A 16,241-nucleotide genomic window follows, 5' to 3' on the forward strand; every position below is an offset into this window, starting at 1 on the left:
TTTGGGGGTGACATATTCTGTTTTGCTTCATCAGAAAGGGTCCATGTTACTATTTTCTGAAAAGTAGGTTTTATTTGTTATTTTTTATATGAGATTGTAGCCGTGGAGTGTTCCAGTTTTGGAAAGATAACTTGTTTCTGACCCTTTAGGTAAGGTGGCCCCGAAGCTTTATCTTGTGTTTTCAGGGCTCCATGACAATAATCAAGACAGAAACTAAGGTTCCCCAAGTTTATTATAGACTCTCAGAATGAATGTCCATTTCTGTGGTTGCTTTTCTCTTGGGAATCCCATTTTCACTGAATTGTGAGATTCCACAGAGTTTTTACCGTCTTGTTGGTTTAGCAGTGTTTTCCCTAAGCTGTGATACATTATACAACAATGTTATAAAATGTTTTATTTTATTATTTTTAGTGCCATCTAAAGGCAGGCTATTTTCCCTTCCTTAATTCCAGAAACAGAAACACAGTCCAATTTATATTGCTTTATTTTTTCAAAGCAAACACTTGCTCTGGCTTAAATATTTGATAATAAAATCTTAAAACAAATGTAACTAAATGTTAAATTTTGTTAGTTTTGAGTGGTGCATATTACAACTTTACACAAAAATTTAAAAACTACTTTAGACTAACATATTCCTCAGTCCTTGATTGACTATGTAGAAAATAAATAATTTTCTCCCTGGCATTTTATACTAATTTTCCTCCAAAATGCTGTTCAACCCACTTCTTCATGACCCTCACAAAACACACAAATGGCAACTACACTTAAATAAAAACCACAATTATAATGAGGAGCACAAAGCTCCACGTGATTTAGCCTCTGCTTCTCTCTCCTCCACTTCTTCGGCTCCTCGTCTTCTCCATCATTCTGCTCTGATCAAATTGGCTTTTTTTTTTGTAATTGTTTTGTTTTGCAATTTTTAAAAATTTGAGTATAGTGCACAGACAATATTACATTAGTTTCAGGTATAGAAGCAACCTGAGTGTCCATCAATAGATTAATGGATAAGGAAGAGGCGGTACGTATGTACAATGGAATATCACACAGCCCTCAAACAAAGGAGGAGATTGTGCCATTGAGACGACATGGATGGACCTGGAGGGTATTAGGCTAAGTGAAATAAGTCAGACTGAGAAAGACAAATACCATACAGTTTCACTCATACATGACACCTAAGACAAACAAAAAAACAAACAAAAAGCAGGATCAGTCGTATAAGCACAAACTTGCTTTCTTTAGAGTCAAAGACTCTTCCAACTTCTACACATTTGCAAGGAGTATTCCATTTGCTGAGAGTTCTGTTATCCTTATGATTTGCCCAGACAACTTCTGGTCACTCTGCAAGTTTCCACTCAGATGTCGTTTTCCCCTTGAAGCCTGGAAAGTCCTCTTCAAACTCGATTCTTTATTTTTCTATGTTATGTAGTAGTTAGTGCCATATTTTTACTGTGAGGAGTAATTCCACTTCTGCCAAACATCGCGTGTACTGCAGTAAAATAGTAGTGGCATTTTGAAATTTTGAGAGTATATTTGTTGATATTTCAACTTTTATTTTGAAAACTTCTAAATATAGCCAATGTAATGAACCCTCATATACCCTTCACCCAGCTTCAGATTTATTTAATTTTCAAAATTTTTGAGTTTGAAAGGTTCTAAAAGCCTTGTTAGTGTAATATTTGTGCACATTTAATAAAATTGTAGTTTGAAGTTTCATTTAACCCTGGGTTTCATCAACAGTTTATTAAATATAAAAAGGAAGCTGTTCATTACTAGAAATTTTACAAAAATTAAACAAAACATTCTTATAGAAGATAAATTCTTAAATTATTGGCCTTTATTCCCCTACAAGGTTATTTTTTGTGTCAGATCATTGACAGAAAAATAATTCAATAACTATTGGTGGAATTTTCTTCTGGAAGTTTTCTTCTTGGAGAACATTCAAAGAATGGCTTATTTTTTTCAAAATATTTTATTGTTATTTATTTGACATAGAGCGAGAGAGAGAGAGCGAGAGCTCGAGCAGGGGGAGGGGCAGAGGGAGATGCTGGCTTCCTGCAGGGAGCCTGACTTGAGGCTCAATCCCAGGAACCTGCAATCATGACCTGAACGGAAGGCAGATGCTTAACTGACTGAGCCACCCTTGTGCCCCAAGAATGGCTTCTGTGTTTTTGAATTCTTTATATTTTTTATAAATCATAAGCTTTTACACAATCCTCTGCATGCAGATGTATGTGTTTGGAGATAAACAGTTTTCAGTGTAACCTTTAAAACTTGATCCATAAACTGCACAGGTTCCATTCTGCATTTCAACCATTGTTAATCTAGATTAGAAAGAAAGACAAATTATATTTGTGACTTTATTCATACATAAATATAAAAATGCAATAAAATATATTTAAGTATAGGTATTGAAATAATATCATTTCCGAAGGTTTTAGGACCGTACCTGGTCTTTCTTAAAGATGTGCAAAATATAGCCAATGCAGTTATAAAAGCAAAAGCTTCATTCTATTATAAATTATATGCCACTATTTTATTTCCACATTGGAAATTGGTCAATTTAGGAAGTCTGGAATCTCTTCATATACGTACCTGAGTGAAATGAAAGTTTTTAAATTTTTTTTTCAGCAAATAGATTAGAAATGAATTTAGAATTCGATGTAGAAGTCAGCAGATGTCATGTTTTATGCAAAAATAAACAATGTTCTTTGGATATATGCAACTTTACTTGGTAAGGAAATAAAAATTTTAAAATTGTCTTACATATTAAATATGTCTGTGTGTGTATATATATAAATATATGCACACATACGTAAATATAAATACATAAATATATATGTGTGTATAGGCATTTCATGTAGAGGTAGTTATATCCGTTTATCTATTTTGCCTTGGAATCTGGTGCTCTGTTTTCTGCCAAGAACAGGTGGGAAATAGAAGATCAAGGAAAGAGTGAAAATGCATCAGAGTGAATCTGAACAATAAAATAAAGACAGACCATGGTCTGATAGTTCGTACTCAAAAGGACAAGAGAAGAAACTCAGTCCATATAGAAACCACTAATTACTATAGGAGAAAAAAAAATTTTTTTTAGTTATTTCTCTTAGTTGGTCTCAATCTATGCACATTAGAGTCTCATTTTTAAATATCACTTTGTTGTTGTATTCCTTCAGTTTCCGTGTGTGTTTTCCCATATCATTTGTATCCCATGTCTGCCAGAGTACTGATTATTCTGGATTGTACTCATTTGCTTATAACGATATCTCTAACTGAAGTGTAAAGCCCTTGAAGGAGTTGTGTCTTATTCATCTCTGTCATTATCTCTGCATAGTTCCGGGAAATTCAGTAACACTCGACAAATACTTATCACATGCATAAACTGAAACTTATTTTGCTAATTGTTTTGCTTTTGCTTCTAAAACAAACATTTCCACTTGCAGTGTGGAAAATATTGAGTTAAGGTGATACAAATTTTATTAGTATTTCTAGAGAATAAACTGCTTTTTGTCAAAAATAAAATCTCAAGCCATACAGAAATGAGGTCATCCCAGATCAATTCTAAGGGGTACTGGGGCCTCCAAATTCCAAATATATAATGAGGTAGGAGGGTATGTAGTACCTGTTACAATAAATATAAGGGGAGATACGAAAGAAGGAGACAGCAGTAAAAGGTTATGCATTGATTACTACCAACTAACCATTAGAGAAGCAAAGTAAACTTCAAAATCAGTAAGAGGAGATTTTTTAAAAAAGATTTATTTATGTTAGGGGGCAGGGAGGAGGGGCAGAGGGAGAGAATCTTCAAGCAGACTCCCCTCTGAGCATGGAGCTCAGGGCAGGGCTTGATCGCATGACCCATGAGATCATGACCTGAGCTGAAACCAAGAGTGGGATGCCCAACTGACTGAGCCACCCAGGTGCCTTGAGAAGAGATTTTTAAAAAGTCATTTAATGATAATTCTGTCTGTAGAGTAAGAAAGACATTTATTTGAATCCCTATCAGAACTATTACTCATTTTATAGCTTAGGTGAATTATTATGCACTCTAAGCTCTGTTCCTTACCAGCAAAATTAGGTTAAAAATGACCCCTGTTATAGAGGTTTTTAAGAGTCCTCAATGAAAAGATACATATAAAGTGTTTAAAACTGTGTCTGACAGAAAGAAAGCAGCTAATTCACCCGACATTAGCATTCATGTTGTTGTGATGTTTTTATTGTGTACTACAGAATTAGAGGTTCAAATACGTAAAGAATTTGAAATAATTAAAAACTTTTATAGTTATATGTAAGAAAAAGCATCAGTTAACTTTATCCCAATTTCAATTTGCTTAATGTTTTTGTAATTGTAGTGTGTCTGAGGGAGAGGAAAGAGAAATGAAGGGGGGGGGCATTTGAAGAAATAATGGTAGTAAATTTTCTAATTTTGTTTGAAAATTATAAACTCATAGATCCAAGAGTCTCAACAAAACACAAGCATAAGAAATTTTAAAAAAAAGAAAACCCTAATCCAAGGCATATTACAACCAAATTTCTCAAATCCAGTTACAAACAAAAACTATTAAAGTAGCCAGAAGGAGGGGAAAAGATATATTATAGGGTGGCTAAATGGATTAAAAATGTGATACATCGACATGCTGTCTGCAAGAGACTTACTTTACTTTGAGGACACACAGGCCAAAAGTCAATGGATGGAATATTCATTTTGCATATTCTATGCAAAAGATAACCAAAAAAGAGGAGGTGTGGCTATAATTATATCAGTCAAAATAGATTTTAAGTCAAAATTAGTCATACAAGACAAGAATGTCACTGTATTGTAAAGGGGCCAATTAATCAAGAGGATAAAACAATTTAGGTCCTCAGAGAGTTTTGTTGAATCTGTTAGAATCTGGCCTTGTGTGAAGTAACATGAATGAACGTAGGGACAGCTTAGAAACAAATCCACAAGTAGACACCTACTGCTACAGACTTACTGGTTGGGCAAGAGAATGGTGCCATCTTCCCACTGCCAAGATCCATTTTCTGGAGTTTGTATTAGTCCCAGCCAATGATATGACTTCACCAATTTAAAGAAATCCTGTTCAAGACCACAAATAAAATCAGTGCCCAGAAGGTTAATTAATACAAGGCCATAATCCTTTAATCATTTTTCCCCACACTTGAGGAAATGTATTCTGTCCTCTAGCCTAATTCTGACTTAAACACTGTACATAATACCTTCAATTTCTCTGCTTTCTTGTTTTTCTTTTTTTAATTTTAAATTCTATAGATTTTATCTATTTGAGAGAGAGAGAGAGAGAGCAAGCGCATGAGAAAGAGAGAGAGCACAAGTTGCGGGGAGGGGCAGAGGGAGAGGGAGAAGCAGACTCTCCACTGAGCAGTGGGCCTGACACAGGGCTCCACCCCAGGACCCTGGGATCATGAGCTGAGTGGAAGGCAGATACTTAACCGACTAAGCCACCCCGGCGCCCTGTGCTTTCTTATTTTTGATGCAGAAAGATTTAGGGTGGATATCTGAGTCTTAGTGCCTCTCTTATGTCTCAGGTTCGTATTCCGGTGAGTCGCCTCACATGTTAGGACTGAATATAGGAAGGGAAATTAAAACAAATACTCAACCTGATCCTCTCTGCTGTATATCTTCAGGAGACTAGAATTTTGAGAAATACAAGAAGCTTGGCTCTGGTACCAGCTTTTGCTCTCGTTAAAAAATTGGTAGCAGTTATTTCTATAACATACCCAGTTTTTAGGACATGGGCCACAATAACTTTCTAGAAAGAGAAATATATTATTAGTTCTGTACAAGTCTGAGCATTGTAGAAGATTTTGTCTAGACAGGTTAAATACTCATTTATTGTAGCTCTAACATTCCAGATAAACCAATTTGATCATCTTCAATGACGTCTCTTTATACATTTATATACAGAGAGAGATGCCAAAACTAAGTATCTTCTGCTTTTTAGAAGTACTCTTTCATTGTTAAAAAATAAAAAAAAAATTGGAATGTTATGGATTATGGACAAGAATTAATCATTTTCTTATACATTCTCTTGTTAACAACATTGGATACATGCCTATACTCAAGAATGTATTCATGTAATTTGTGTTTCAAAATATTAGAAAATTTTCACTTACCTTGCAAAGAAATTGGAGCTTCTTGGTTGAATAATGCTATTAAAATAATCATTAAGAGGAGGTATTAAAATAATCATTAAGAGGATTAAGAGGTACAAACTTCCAGTTATAAAATAAGTAAGTCATGAAGATGAAAAGTACAGCATAAGTAACATACTCAATAATATTGTAATAACATTTGATAGTGACAGACGGTGATTACACTCATCATTGCGAGCATTGAGTAATGTATAGAATTGTCAAATCACTATGTTGTACATCTAAAATTATTTTAACATTATATGTAAAACACAGTTCAACAATAAAAAGTCAAAATTATTAAAAGGTTATTAGTAACCTAGTCCTAGCAAAAGTAGCTGACACATTTTTACACTCACTAATAGCAAAAACATAAGGACACATACAATATTGCTAGTTTATGTCTCTGTGCTTCTGAATACTAATCGAAGTCATGCATTGCAATCATCAGATCGAGAATGCTTTACTTCTCTACTATCACTTACAATGTATGATTAGGGCACCGCATATCATTACCATTATAATGAAATGGATCCCCATAGCTATAGCAATGGCACGGGCCATGAAAAATGCAGATACTGTAAAAAAAAAAAAAAAAAAGTGAGAAAGAATAGAAAATAAGGGTTAAAAAGTTTTGGTATGCTCGTGTTTGATATAAACGTTATGAGAGTTTTTTATGGGAGGAGTGATATTGGTACTTTTACTTTATTATTTTTCTCAGAACAAGTAAAATAGGTACCTTGTAAGTGTTTTATAAAAGAGAGAGAGAGACTATAGAAATGCATATTCCCTCCCATTTCTCTCTAAAAGTTCTCCAGTTCCCTCCCTAGGATAAATCATGGTTATAATTTTTGATTTTTTTTTTTTATGGTGCTACAATAACAAATACAGACCGTTTCCTTCAATCCCTTTTTAAAAACACGTTGAAGAAACTGCGGAAAATATTCCCTGATTTTTTTTTTTTGCTTAAGAAAATATCTTAGTGATTATTCTATATCATGTCTTATAAAGTCAAAATTTATTTTTTACAGAGATTTTTTTTAAAAGATTTTATTTATTTATTTATTTGACAGAGAGAGAGAGAGACAGCCAGCGAGAGAGGGAACACAAGCAGGGGGAGTGGGAGAGGAAGAAGCAGGCTCATAGCGGAGGAGCCTGACGTGGGGCTCAATCCCATAACGCTGGGATCACGCCCTGAGCCAAAGGCAGATGCTTAACAACTGCGCCACCCAAGCGCCCCTAAAGTCAAAATTTTATAAATGGCAGTTTTCCTTGTATTTCATTGGTATATGGACAAAATCTATTGACAGACTTTTAATTTTTTCCAATGTGTATTTAAATTGTTTCTTAGTTTTGCTATTAGATATAACAATATGAATAACAGTTTATATACACATGTGCATATTTTTGAGTTCCTCTCTAAGAGGATTTCTAAGAGAAATCTCTTAGTAATTGCTGAGTCAAAGGGAATTTGCATTTAAAATTTTTGTAATGATTAACATTTTCAGTCCAAAGAAGAAATACCAGTTTGTGTAATACCAAAAATTAATTTAAAACCTTGTTTGCTCACATCTTCCCTGCACTAAATATTATTCACATTTTAAAATGTATGTCTTATAAACAATATATTTTTTTGTTTTAAAGATTTTATTTATTTATGTGACAGAGAGACAGCCAGCGAGAGAGGGAACACAGCAGGGGGAGTGGGAGAGGAAGAAGCAGGCTCATAGCGGAAGAGCCCGATGTGGGACTCGATCCCGGATCGCCAGGATCACGCCCTGAGCCGAAGGCAGACGCCTTAACGACTGCGCTACCCAGGCGCCCCTATAAACAATATTTTTAATTTTAATTTTATTTTTCCTGTTATGAATAAGATTGGGCATCTTTTACTATGGTTAAATAATGTTTTTATTTTATTTCTCTGAGAATTTTCTTGTTTGTATTGAGTAGCTCGTTCCTTTTTTACTTTTTGGGTTAGGGATATTAGTTTATTTCTCACCATATGTTTTGCAAACACAAACCTCAGATATTTCTGTTTTAACATTATGAAACTTTGGGGGTGCTGAAATGCGTAATGGTTGACTTGATCAAATTTTCCTTTGTGGCTGCTTCTTTTTTTTTTTTTTGGATATGAATAAAATGTCTCCATTATTCTGAGTTTATAAAGTATACTACACTCATGTGTCGTCATGTTATATGGTTTCCTTTTTTATTTGACCTATTTGGGGTGTGTGTGTGTGTATGTGTGTGTATATGTGTAATAAATAAGGGAAGAACTTAAATTTATAATTTTTTTTCCAAATGGGCACTGAACTTTTCTAACATCATTTACTGAATAAATCAATGTGTTCTCATTAATATGAAATACCACCTTTAGCATGTAATACATTCATATTTGTATTTTCATTTATCCCTATATTCTTTGTGTGTTTTGTATTCAAACTATATGTAAAATTCCCTTGGTTTTATAATATGCTTGAGTTTTTCACAGTACCCACAATTGTATATTACATTTCTCTTTCAGAATAACTTGGCTATCATTACACTTTATATGTACCTTAAGAACTTTAAAAAAAGAGAACTTTAAGCTTTTCAAGAACCTGTATGTTTAAAATATGGTAATTGATCTTTCAATAGAGTCACATTAAATGCATAAATATATGTAGATAATTTATATCTTTAAAATGTCTTTTCCCATTATGCATGTCTTATTTTATGTTCATCAATATAACTTTAAATTAATAGGTTTACTCATTTTCAATTAAAAAGTTTATTTCTGTCTTTTAAAAAAAATTTTGGTCTCATATATATGGCATTTTTGTTTCATCACAATTTTCTTGTTTTTGTAGTTAGTAAGGCAGTTGATTTTTACATCTTATTTTCAGTCAAGTCCTCATATCAGATTTCCTTATTGTTTGTAATATTTTTGGGTGAAGCTTTTGAGGCCTTTTTAATCTTTTAAATTACAATTTTTTGCAAATAATGTTAATTTTGCCTTTTTGTTCTAATTTCATATCATTTGCTTTTTTCTTTTTCTTGGTTATTCATGTTGGCTAGCACCAGCAGACAAATTAATCAAATTGTTGCTTCTTCTAACTCCAAATCCTTATGCTGTCACTATTTCAGGCTACCTCAAATTGTGAAAGATTTTACTTTAGGTAGTTAATGAAACAAAGGAGGAAAAAAGCTTTAAAGTTTTTGAAAACTCCTTAAAATAGAACATGAGATGAACATAAGTGAATCAGAGTAATTTGTTTTCTTACGCCTTGTATGCTTGTATCAAATTCTGGCTATCTTAAAATTATACACAGGCCAATCTGCACATTGATGTGCAAAACACATACCCATATTGTGACGAGCCCACTGATCTTGGATCAACTTCATTGCTTGATTATGACTGTTTATTTACTCCAGAGATGAATCCAAAATCATCATTTTGAAGATGACATATCTTCCTTAGAAAAACAAAAGTACAAAAATATCTTTCCCATTCATTTATATAAAGGGGAAAAATGAAAATAAAAGTTCATACAAAGCCAGGCAAAATTAATTTTTTACATTTCTCTTGCTTATAAAATAATAAATAGTTATTTCAAAAATATAATGGGTGTTTTTAATTCGTGTACATTAAGCTACTTAATCAAAAATATTTTCCATCACTGATCTTGAATGACAACACGTATAGTTTTCTATTTACAGTTATTTTATTTGGTGACAATTTTTTTTTGGCAAGGCAAATTTGGGTAAGATATATTAAATTTTTGTATGTTTGTTCCTAGTACATATTAATTCAACTTCTGTCCATATTATCATCATTATCACCATCATCACCATCATCATCATCATCATCTACAAGTTATTATCATTATTAGCAAAAAAATCACGTTTTATTTATATAGTAACATCTTGAAGTGTCTAGAAGAGCTCTCAGCGAGAAATGGCTATTTAATAAACATACGCATTGCATAGATTTAAAAAAAGCTGTTTCATATTTGACAATGGTAGTAGGAAGTAACAACATGTTTTTTCATTTTGTAAATAAGGTTGTGTATCACAGAGGGTAAGTGCCCTGCACAAGAGCAGAAAACTCCCAAGTGTGAATTCAAATGGAAATTCAATCCTCTAATCCCAAATGTAGATTTATTCTTCTAGTTTTGTTTAATGACAAGACTCCATCTTATAGCAACATCATAACATCTTATTCTTCAGTAAATATATCCTGCCTACTCACCATTGAGTACAGTGAAAACCAGTATATACCTCAGAAGTAAGAAGCATTCCCTGACCTCTGTAATTCTATTCACACACTTAAGAAGCAATTATAATTACCTTATGGTGTAAATATTTTTGGAAACTTTCTTGAGTTTGAAACCTCAAGAATTTCTCATTTCTTGAATAACAGTTGTTAGAAACACAAACACACACAGAAACACACCTGATAAAAGAAGGAAGGTCTTGATTCTTGTGGATAAAATCTCCTACACAATTGAAAAATTAAGCCATGTCCTGAGTTATCACTTGAGAACACAAACTAGAGATGTACGGTCAATTCTGATTCCTGAGAAAGATATGACAAATGGTATTGTAATCTCATCTTGTGAAAAAGCATAGCACAAACCACACTACTTCCACTTTATCACAGCACAGAAAATTCCACTGAGTGGTGAAATAAAAGTGAGGTGTTAACATGATTTTATGACTTAAATGATCAATTCAGTGATAAGAAGTTTCCTAGAGTTTTGAGGAACAAATGGTGAGATTAGATAATCTCTTTCTGAATTAAAAGTGAGAAATTGTTCTAAAATAGGGTTGCAAGTGCTGTGTGGGGGAACAGAAAGAAAACTAAGTTAACTTCATAAACATCTTGTGCACATGCTGCTATAAATTTGAATGGAATCAAGTATGCTGCATCATGAAAGTTGGAACTATAGAAGGATATCTTACATATATATACACATAAGTATATGCACCACACAAGTGCATACAAGTATATAGACATATATGTGTACACACATGACCTTCTAATTATAAAAATATAAAGTGCATGCAAAATAAAAGTTCTGTAATGAATCATCATAGGCCTAGCTTCAACAATAGTCAGGGTGTGGTTAGTATGACTTCATTTATGATATATGTGGTATCTCACACCCATCTCTGCTCTTATTAAATAGGCCCTTTTCTCTACTTTCCTTGTGAACATCACTCATTATATTACTGTCTATTTCTCAGAACATTAGCACTAAATCTTATGCCAGAATAGCAATATAATCAACTAATGTCTTAGTGTTCTGGTTTTTAGCTACTCATAATTTTTGTTACATTAAAAAATGATAAAGAAGACTGCCACACCCAATGGGAGCCTGAGGAGAAAGGGGAACCCTCTTGCACTATTAGTGGGAATGCAAACTGGTACAGCCATTCTGGAAAACTGTAGGGCGTTTCCTCAAAAAGTTAAAAATAGAGCTATCCTATGACCCAGCAATTGCACTACTAAGTATTTATCCAAAGGATACAAACATAGTGATTTGAAGGGGCAACTGTACCCAAATGTTTAAAGCAGCAATGCCCACAATAGCTAAACTGTCGAAGGAGCCGAGATGCCCTTCAACAGACGAATGGATAAAGAAGATGTGGTCCGTCCATATATACAATGGAATATTACTCAGCCATCAGAAAGAACGATTACCCAACATTGCAGCAACATGGACGGCACTGGAGGAGATTATGCTAAGTGAAATGAGTCAAGCAGAGGAAGACAGTTATCATATGGTTTCACTCATTTGTGGAACATCAAGCTGTTTTCTGAACTCTCCTTCATGGGAATAATTGCCAGCTCATTAAGGAATATCCTAGTGTAATAAAAGTAATTTCTGCAAAAACAAGCAAACAAGCAAACAAAAAGCTTCCCATACGGATAACACAAAAGCCAAGTAGTTTTACAGGAGAGAAATAATAAACTTTTGAGAAAAAGATCATTATAATTTATGCAAACTCTTCTAGATGGTATAGATAAAAGAAAATAGTTATTTCTTTCACTAAAAGTAGAATTAATTACCTTGGTGCCTAAATTAGATGAGAATATGTTAAGAAAGGAAAAAGGAAAGTCAATCTCATTTATGAAAATTGTTGCAAAATCTTAAAACAGTGCTAAACCAAATCAAAAGTGTATAAAACTCATATAGGTAATTAAATTGAGTTTATTTCATGATAATACCAATAGTTTGCCTTTGAAAGAAAAATTATTAAGTGTAATTTGCTATAAACAATAGGCTAAAGAAATAGAACACGACTCCATTAAGGTGGAAAGCACATTTGCTAAAATTCAACACCTTTTCATGATAAAAATGATATTTAACATACATATGAGAGAACTTATGCTTGGAGATATTAATAGTCTTTTAGAAATCAATGAAAGCAAACAATCACTAATATCACTTCTTTTCAATGTCATTGTGAAGATTTTTCAGCACATTTAAGACCACCAGAAGAAATTAAAGAGATAAGGACTTAAATATTTTTTTTCTGATGATATGTTCATCTACATTATTGGGGTGGAAGACATTTTTCTGCCCTATGGTCCTTTTAGTTGAACTTAGAATCAAATTGACTTGAGACAGACCAACAGGAGGAAATCAAATTTAATAGGCATATGGGGAATCCACAGACACAAATTCTGAAGACAACTAGGCAACATGAAACTTACATGAGTAAAGGAGAGAGGGGAGGGCCTGAGATACAGAAGGGAGAAAGCTCATTAGCAAGAAAGTAAAAGGAGATGTTTGAAAAACAAGGTTGCCTTATTATGTAGATAAGTTCCTTAGGTAAAGGAGAGTCTCTGCTAATACCTTTCTTCTTGGCACAGCTTCTCTTTTCCAGTGTAAATTTAGGCGTTTGAAGGGGGAGACATAGAGCTCTTCCTGTATCTGCTGGGTGTTTACTTTTACTCTTTTTTTTTTTAATTAAGTAAAATCTATGCCCAACATGATGCTTAAATTCATGATCCTGAGATCAGGAGTCACAGGGGTTTTGATTATTTTTAATTCAAAATAATCTCTATGCCAAAGTGGCCCATCTTGGGGCTGCCTGGCCTGGGCCTCTACAACATAGAAAATAAAAAATAATTTAATGACCAGTTAATAGAAATAATATTAGTATAACTGAATGTAGCATTAACTTGCAAAAACTATTACATTGAATATCATCTATAAACAGAAAAAAATTAATCTTTAGAAATATATCATTGACAATAACAATAGAGACTCAGTAAGGTGCTTATGAGCAAATCTAACAGAAATAGAGAAGATCTACATGGAACTTACATAACTTATATGACATTTCTTTAAAACCCTAAATTTTGATGAAACTACTGGACCTTAAAAAGATGTCAATTAATCCTAAAATGTTTCAGAGAATTAAGTATTCCAATTAATATCCTCAGTTTTATTGTATAATTTACAAAATGAGATCCTAAATATTCATAAATTGCAAAAGCCATTAGTCCTATCACTATTGCAGAAGAAAAGGTGGGGGACTTGTCCTACTGGATATTAAGACCTTGTTTAAAGCTCTGTTAATTAAGACAAAATGAGAGAAGAGCATAGACAAAGCAGACAAACTGAAAAAGAGAAAAGATACAGATAAGGACAAGTTATGTGCACAGATGAGAAAAGTATATGAAGTAGCATTGCAGATAAAGTAGAAAATGAGATACCATTAAATAATTAATGCTGAAAAATCGTTTATAACAATATAAAAATGTAATATTTGATCTTTACCATATATATGTGTATAATATATATATATGTGTGTGTATAATATATATATATATATATGCAGGTATAATATATATATATCTGCATATATATATATATATGCAGAAGAATTAGGAACTTAAACACACACCCTCCGCACTGGACGTGGAGCTTGCTTAAGGTTCCCTCTCTCTTTCTCTCTCCCTCCGCCCCTCCCTTCCCTGCTTGCACTCTCATCCTCTCTAAATAAAAAGAGAGAGAGAGAGAAAGAAGTAAATGCATGCGAGTTGATACCAATTCATAAGATTGACTCAGGATGCATTTTATTTATATTCATTTATTCAGAATATTGGGAAAAATATAAAGTAAGATAATTTAAAAAAATACATAAAATTTTAAGAAACGTAAAGTTACTAAACTCAAAATTCCTAAAGCTATAGTCAGGAAGGAAGGCAAGCTATATGTGGTCATACATTTCAGGGCTGGACAGTAAACAAGTTTGCTCAACACACCTTTTTTAGTGACTACTATTTGCCAGGCACTTTTCTAGGCCTTGGGAATGCTGAAGTGAACAATCTCAACAAAATTTCCTGCCCTCTTGGAGTTTATATTTTAGAGGAGGTGATGGAAAATGCACAAATAACTATGAAACAAGTTCAAGAATAAACAAGATAAACAAATACAGAGCAAGTTGGAGAAAAGAAGAAGAATGGTATATTCTGACATTCTCATATCGATAGTCTTTTCAGGTAATCGACATTTTCCATTGACTATTATACATAAAATTAGATCTATAATTAGGAAATGTAAGCTGATATTTTCTTACAATCACAATTGTACAGTTGGTTTATGAAAGGAAATGAATGGATGCTCAAATGTGGGCTTTTTAGGAGGAAATCTAAATCACATTTGCCTGAAGTGTCATTTTTACGTTAGTAGCATAAGAGTTAATCAAATTGTGTGTCTCTTAAATAAAGATCGAGAAGAAGAGGTAGGAATAGGGTATACACAGCATCTAATTAGTCTACTCATTTCATTTTGTTCAAATAGGCACTTTTAGCCCTGTGAGGGAGTTATAAAAACATACCTGTGAGTTCAGTTTCACGAGAAGCTAGGCACGGAAGCTCTGTGTTACATATAAAGGCTCCTAAACAAACCGACAGAGTGAAGACAAGATTCTTAAAGAGGCATATTCTAAAGTGAGGCCAGGATGGTGAATTTAAAAAAATAAATAAATAAAAGGGAGGGGAAGAGTTAAAAAAAAAACTTACTTGTATAAAGAAATAATATAAATGCAGACATTCCAATTTCTTCCTTGATGCTGAGCACATATCCACTGTGCATCCGTCGTGTCAGAACATCTGTTGAGGATTTGCTGACATTAGTGATGCTTTGGTGATACATAAAACTACAAAAGGATGTGATGTAATTTTCAGAAAACATACTTACTAATACATGAAAAAAACCAACACCACCAACAAAAATGTATGCAGAAATGATCATTCGGTACAAAAAATAAATGTATGGGCTTCACATGGGCTTATTTACCCGACCTCTTAAAACTATTAGGGAAAGAAAGTTACGATGCTTTGCAAACAGCCTGGGTTCAAGTCATTTAAAAACACCCACCACCACTTCAACAAACTATTTAGAAACTACTTTTGTTATATGAGAATAACCACCCACCAAGACCTAATCAACTGGCCTTCTTGGCCAGTAAGCTACACGTTCATGGGCTCACATGGCCTGAGTGCATATTAAGCTCTTCCTGTGTACCGTAAAGGGAGGAGGTGTTGAGGCCACAGTGCAACTTTGTGGTGAGAAAAAGTCCTCTGGGGCAGGATGCTCACTTGAAGCTGTGACACTGAACCTGGATGTGGTCAGAGGTATATGGTGGGCAGTTGCCCAGAAATGAAAGTAAAAGGTCTGTGGTTAGGACCCGATGGAACTTTTGTAGTCTCAACTTTTCTGTAAATATGTTTGAATTGGTAAGAAACATGTCCAAAGACAGCTTCTAAAGTTCACAAGAGCAAGAAGGTAAATAAACAAGACAGAGAAATAGATCTGAGTCTGGATGTGGATGGACATATTGAAGGAAAAAGTCTGCAATGTAGAGAACAAACTGACGGTTACCGGAGGGGAGGTGGGCGGGGGGATGGATGAAATAGGTGAAGAGGATTAAGAGTCCACTCATCACAAGGAGCACTGAGTAATATACAGAACTGGTGAATCACTATATTGTACACTTGAAACTAATATAACACTGTATGTTAACAGTACTGGCATTTATTTTAAAGCAAAAAATCTGCAAACATCCTTATTCAGAAACTAAATATTTAT

At 33.6% G+C, this 16,241-nt stretch overlaps 1 protein-coding gene across 9 annotated transcripts; it reads right to left on the minus strand.

Moving 5' to 3' along the window:
* Positions 1–1,722: 1,722 nt before the first annotated feature.
* Positions 1,723–15,529, minus strand: KLRK1 (killer cell lectin like receptor K1). Of its 9 annotated transcripts, none has more exons than XM_008697448.2 (10): positions 15,351–15,529; positions 15,173–15,262; positions 14,989–15,048; positions 10,586–10,708; positions 9,495–9,601; positions 6,636–6,728; positions 6,133–6,168; positions 5,617–5,768; positions 4,974–5,077; positions 1,723–2,321 (listed from the first exon to the last, which is right to left on the minus strand). In XM_008697448.2, the coding sequence occupies exons 5-10, from the start codon at positions 9,532–9,534 to the stop codon at positions 2,204–2,206; spliced, it is 543 nt and encodes a 180-aa protein (XP_008695670.1). In that variant the 5' UTR covers positions 9,535–9,601; positions 10,586–10,708; positions 14,989–15,048; positions 15,173–15,262; positions 15,351–15,529; the 3' UTR covers positions 1,723–2,203. The 9 variants fall into 9 exon arrangements, with proteins under 9 accessions (XP_008695670.1, XP_008695667.1, XP_040498085.1 ...); XM_008697445.2 differs by having other exon boundaries at positions 9,495–9,605; positions 15,351–15,528; XM_040642151.1 differs by lacking the exon at positions 10,586–10,708.
* Positions 15,530–16,241: the final 712 nt, after the last annotated feature.

This window comes from Ursus maritimus, unplaced genomic scaffold (assembly GCF_017311325.1).
Source record: "Ursus maritimus isolate PB19 unplaced genomic scaffold, ASM1731132v1 scaffold_26, whole genome shotgun sequence".
Taxonomy (NCBI): domain Eukaryota; kingdom Metazoa; phylum Chordata; class Mammalia; order Carnivora; family Ursidae; genus Ursus; species Ursus maritimus.

Coding starts and splice junctions, on each gene's coding strand:
- KLRK1 (XM_040642151.1), bottom strand. CDS start 9,534: ATGAAGTTGATCCAAGATCAGTGGGCTCGTCACAATATGG. Junction 5,769..6,132: donor AGCTCCAATTTCTTTGCAAG/GTAAGTGAAAAT, acceptor TTCTCTTTCTAG/AAAGTTATTGTGGCCCATGT. Junction 2,322..4,973: donor ACCATTCTCTTGCCCAACCA/GTAAGTCTGTAG, acceptor TTTCTAATCTAG/ATTAACAATGGTTGAAATGC.